The following is a 5,502-nucleotide window of genomic DNA, read 5'->3' as shown; positions in this document are numbered from 1 at the left end:
TCTGGAGTGGGGGGGGGGGGGGGGGGGACAATGGTAAATACAAAACGCAACTGAATAACTGTGCATTGTTAGAGAAATTGTCAAATTTAAAATATTTTAGCACACATTCAATATTTTAGCACACATTCATCCATCACTTGGTATAGAAGCAGCCAGTTAAGGCAGATACCAAAATGGACGAGTTGCGTGACATCCTCTTACATGTTCAAGTCATGTCTGACAGATCGTATTTACGAGTTGAACGCACATGAACGCCACCACAAAGTCATTATTAGGAGTGGGAAACTCAATTTTCTTTAAGCCCCGAGTTTCCGAGTTGGGGGCGTGTCAATGAGAAACATGGCGGAATCGACGGATGCAACGTCTGTACTTGACGGTAATTTTTTGTTTAAATTGATAGTTTAGTTGTCCTATAAACTTAAATTGGTCATGTTCTTGTTACGCAGCTAGTTAATGAAATCCAAGTAAAGACATAAATCACAATACTTATAGGTATTAAGCAGTGACATTGTCAGGCTTTTTATTTACAAAAAATAAGCTATTTGAATGTGGCAGGATAGTAATATAACGGCGTTTGGTCTCGTACTGTCTCGTGTACCTTGTGAGTGTCGTGCGCTTTGCTTGGCCATTTGTTGGGATAAACAGGAAAGTGTGTCCAGCTGAATTAAATTTGAGTTTTGTTAAACGAATTAAAAAGAAGCTTAGTTTACCGCGGAAGCGGTCGTGAGAAGACCGAAGAGTGTAAAGGCCATCGACTCTACCGTGCGACTCCACCGGGCAGGACACCGGCAAAGGACAGAAGTATCGCTTTTTATCTCCTCTTTCCACTTCTGTTTCAGTTTTTTATAATCTAGTTCTTACTAACTATGTGTGTCGGTAAGTTGTTGTTATTTTAGCATGTGTGTTTGCCTCAGTTATTTTTTTAGGATTACTGATGAACTAATGTGCTTTGATTTGTATTAGTTATCTATTTTAGTTTTAGTTACAGTTGTAGTAATGTCATTTTATTAGTTTTTTTATTATGTCTATATAGGCTTTTTATTAAGTTTTACTTTTATTTATTTTGAGTTATTTCAGTACTTCAACATACAAAATGGAAATGAAATAATATATATTTAATGTGTATATATATATGTATATGTGTGTGAGGCTGTACATACACACATGTAGTTGTTTTTTGGTGTTTGGTTTAGTGTCATGTTAGAATCATTATTTGCTCTTCATTTTCTATAAGCAGAGTTAACAGACCCTGTTGTAGGCCTACTTTCTTGTAATTTATTAAAATTAGGTACGCCACCATCTTGTACCGACTAAACTGACCTGAACGCACCTGACGTCGTAAAGTATGAACGTCACAGGAGGACTTGAACGCAACATTATTCTCGAAACTGTGACCAAATCCACGCAAGATTAAAATATGTCCAACAGTTCATTAATTATGGCTTCATTGCAACAAGGTGCGAATAGCAAGACCATGAGGATTCAATCGTCGCATCATGCACCTGCAGCGCTTCTGTGAAAGGAGAAAACTAGATATTAAATCTATAAAAGCAATAAAATAAATAGGATAACACAAAATATATAATAGGCTATTATATAATTAACAGATTAACAAAAGGAAGAAAAAAACTGCAACTACTTATTTTTCATTCTTGTTCTGTTCTGAATACCATTAAATGTAAAATATTTGTTGTAGAGTGAGGGGAACTAAATAGGCTGTTTATATTTACCAGTATTTTAACATACATATAAATTAATGTAGCCTAATAGTTTGCAATTACAAGGTTAACGGAGTTTTTGGAGTGAGATCAATTTCACTTTCATGAGATTACTTCCTCTTTTTGGCCGGGTTTCGTTTCTCCGTGTCGTAAACTCTAGGGGCAAGACTTCTAAACCAGGGTGTTTTTAGGGGCGTGATATTCAAATGACAATTGTTTTCTGCCGCCACATTTATCAACGTGCGATCATTCCTACGATGAGATTGGCGGCACAAGAATGTGTCATGAATCACACAGTTGATTTGTGCACACGGATCTGGGCTCGTTTCTACGTTAGATTGATAAATGAGGCCCACTGTGTTTTGTGCTGTGAATTATTAACCATTGAATACCATTCAAATTAAATTATTCAAATAAAAAATTCAATTTTAAATGTATGTATTTGCAAAATGTATTTTTTTTATGTAACAATAATTTTGCATAATAGTAGGCCTAAACAATTCATGATACTATTAATAAATTCAGTTGTTGAATATTATTTAGGTTTATTTTCAGTCTAATTGGGCCAGCACTTGATGTCCAGTGTAAAATCTTGATCCTGAAGCCAGGTGAAAACCACTGTAATAACACATACTTTTCACTTTCATCTTAAGCCTAGAAAACTGTGCCTGAATCACATAATGACAAAATGACAGAGAATGTACTGTATAAATGAGAAAAATGTTCTGAAAACAAAGTCCCGCAGGTCCAACAACAACAACAACAAAAATCCCCATTCTAAATTTCAAACAGTTTCATAGTAATGTTTAAATAATAGATGCTCTCTCAGATCCAATGAATTGTGAATTGCACATGTAATTTTAGAGAATTGTATGTCAAAAACGGTATTATATGACAAAAACTATCCACAACAAGTATTTCTACAAATTCTTTAACTTATTGTGACTGAAACAATGTGTCGCGACTTTGAAGAAAGCGACAGGAATTGCATGATTTTAACTAAAATATATATGCTGGTCAGTGTCAATTAAAGCTTTAAACATATGAATGTGAATCTCCTGCAATTTCACACACAAAAAAGTGATCATTTTTTGAAGTTTAGTTCAAATTTTGGTTCAAATTTACTGCTGATAATACAAAAAGCCTGACAAATTGTAACTCTATCACTTCGTAGTGAGTGAAGTGCTTGGTTCGCAGAACAAAACAAAAAAAAAACCTTTCAGAACAGGTCAGTGATGGTCTTACTTTGTTGTTCTGCATGCAGAATAATATACTTTAGCGAGATTACTTCCTCTTTTTGGCCGGGTTTCGTTTCTCCGTGTCGTAAACTCTAGGGGCAAGACTTCTAAACCAGGGTGTTTTTAGGGGCGTGATATTCAAATGACAATTGTTTTCTGCCGCCACATTTATCAATGTGCGATCATTCCTACGATGAGATTGGCGGCACAAGAATGTGTCATGAATCACACAGTTGATTTGTGCGAATTAACAGATTAACAAAAGGAAGAAAAAAACTGCAACTACTTATTTTTCATTCTTGTTCTGTTCTGAATACCATTAAATGTAAAATATTTGTTGTAGAGTGAGGGGAACTAAATAGGCTGTTTATATTTACCAGTATTTTAATATACATATAAATTAATGTAGCCTAATAGTTTGCAATTACAAGGTTAACGGAGTTTTTGGAGTGAGATCAATTTCACTTTCATGAGATTACTTCCTCTTTTTGGCCGGGTTTCGTTTCTCCGTGTCGTAAACTCTAGGGGCAAGACTTCTAAACCAGGGTGTTTTTAGGGGCGTGATATTCAAATGACAATTGTTTTCTGCCGCCACATTTATCAACGTGCGATCATTCCTACGATGAGATTGGCGGCACAAGAATGTGTCATGAATCACACAGTTGATTTGTGCACACGGATCTGGGCTCGTTTCTACGTTAGATTGATAAATGAGGCCCACTGTGTTTTGTGCTGTGAATTATTAACCATTGAATACCATTCAAATTAAATTATTCAAATAAAAAATTCAATTTTAAATGTATGTATTTGCAAAATGTATTTTTTTTATGTAACAATAATTTTGCATAATAGTAGGCCTAAACAATTCATGATACTATTAATAAATTCAGTTGTTGAATATTATTTAGGTTTATTTTCAGTCTAATTGGGCCAGCACTTGATGTCCAGTGTAAAATCTTGATCCTGAAGCCAGGTGAAAACCACTGTAATAACACATACTTTTCACTTTCATCTTAAGCCTAGAAAACTGTGCCTGAATCACATAATGACAAAATGACAGAGAATGTACTGTATAAATGAGAAAAATGTTCTGAAAACAAAGTCCCGCAGGTCCAACAACAACAACAACAAAAATCCCCATTCTAAATTTCAAACAGTTTCATAGTAATGTTTAAATAATAGATGCTCTCTCAGATCCAATGAATTGTGAATTGCACATGTAATTTTAGAGAATTGTATGTCAAAAACGGTATTATATGACAAAAACTATCCACAACAAGTATTTCTACAAATTCTTTAACTTATTGTGACTGAAACAATGTGTCGCGACTTTGAAGAAAGCGACAGGAATTGCATGATTTTAACTAAAATATATATGCTGGTCAGTGTCAATTAAAGCTTTAAACATATGAATGTGAATCTCCTGCAATTTCACACACAAAAAAGTGATCATTTTTTGAAGTTTAGTTCAAATTTTGGTTCAAATTTACTGCTGATAATACAAAAAGCCTGACAAATTGTAACTCTATCACTTCGTAGTGAGTGAAGTGCTTGGTTCGCAGAACAAAACAAAAAAAAAACCTTTCAGAACAGGTCAGTGATGGTCTTACTTTGTTGTTCTGCATGCAGAATAATATAGACAAGAGCTTTAAAAGTTAATATTATGATAAATACTACGCATGTCCAGTTCTGTAAACAGCTCTCTGCACAAACACTGTCTTTTGCAGCTGTAGCACTTCCTTATTTGGAGGCGCTAATGACTGCTTTGATGAAATCAGGACTAATTTTGGGGTGAGGAGGAAAAGGCGGAGTTTGGGCTGTGTAGAAAAACATCGGTTATGTGTTTTCTGTCCCTCTCTATTCAGAGGTTGTGCTCTATCTGCCATATTCTCTGGAACTGATGAGTAATGATCTGAGCTACAGTTCCCAAAAGCATTAGATGTATAGCTATAACTAGATATATTATTTATTATATAACTACAGATATAACTTTCCAAAAGTTGCTAAATTTACCTATATAGACACCTAATTACCTATATATGCATCATAAGTATAGGATCAACCGTACATTCATCAGGGTCTTTAATTCACAATATTCCAAAAGAAACCCACCTGGACAGCCTACAGACATAGATTCATAGATGATTTTGCAGGTCTTGAGTAGCAGGTCGATCTTCTTCTGAGGTGAATATTCTTGGTGCAGGTTCCCCAGCTTTGTTTGAATTTTCTCCATAACGGCCGTTTCAGGAACACTGGTGATGACCCCCAGGTCTGTGGTGGTCGTCCCCTGAACCACTTGTTGGTTTTCTTTTAGTTTCTTCAAATTTCCTGCACGGGAGTGGATATCCCTCAGTCCGTTATACACAGACTCTCGTAAGGGTTTCAGGACACTTTTGCATAAGGCTGCTTCAACAATCATCTCTGAAAAGGGGGAAAACAGTTATCAGATACACCATAAGCAACTGAAAAAAATTTGTATGTGTAATTAATGCATAAACATAAGAGAAATTCCATACAGTCTCCAAGACATACACACATATATATAT

At 35.2% G+C, this 5,502-nt stretch overlaps 1 protein-coding gene across 1 annotated transcript in view; it reads right to left on the bottom strand.

Annotated features, from left to right (window-relative positions):
• The window catches only part of LOC107592800 (ras and Rab interactor 3-like), an 18,830-nt gene that overhangs the window by 4,645 nt on the left and 8,683 nt on the right, over positions 1-5,502 (bottom strand). Inside the window, exon 8 of the mRNA XM_016282363.1 lies at positions 5,069-5,377. Within this exon, the coding sequence (XP_016137849.1) occupies positions 5,069-5,377 (309 nt within the window). The remainder of the gene's footprint in view (positions 1-5,068; positions 5,378-5,502) is intronic.

Source organism: Sinocyclocheilus grahami, unplaced genomic scaffold, assembly GCF_001515645.1.
Source record: "Sinocyclocheilus grahami isolate Dianchi unplaced genomic scaffold, SAMN03320097.WGS_v1.1 scaffold158.1, whole genome shotgun sequence".
NCBI lineage: Eukaryota > Metazoa > Chordata > Actinopteri > Cypriniformes > Cyprinidae > Sinocyclocheilus > Sinocyclocheilus grahami.
This window is presented reverse-complemented; position numbering and strand designations above follow the sequence as displayed.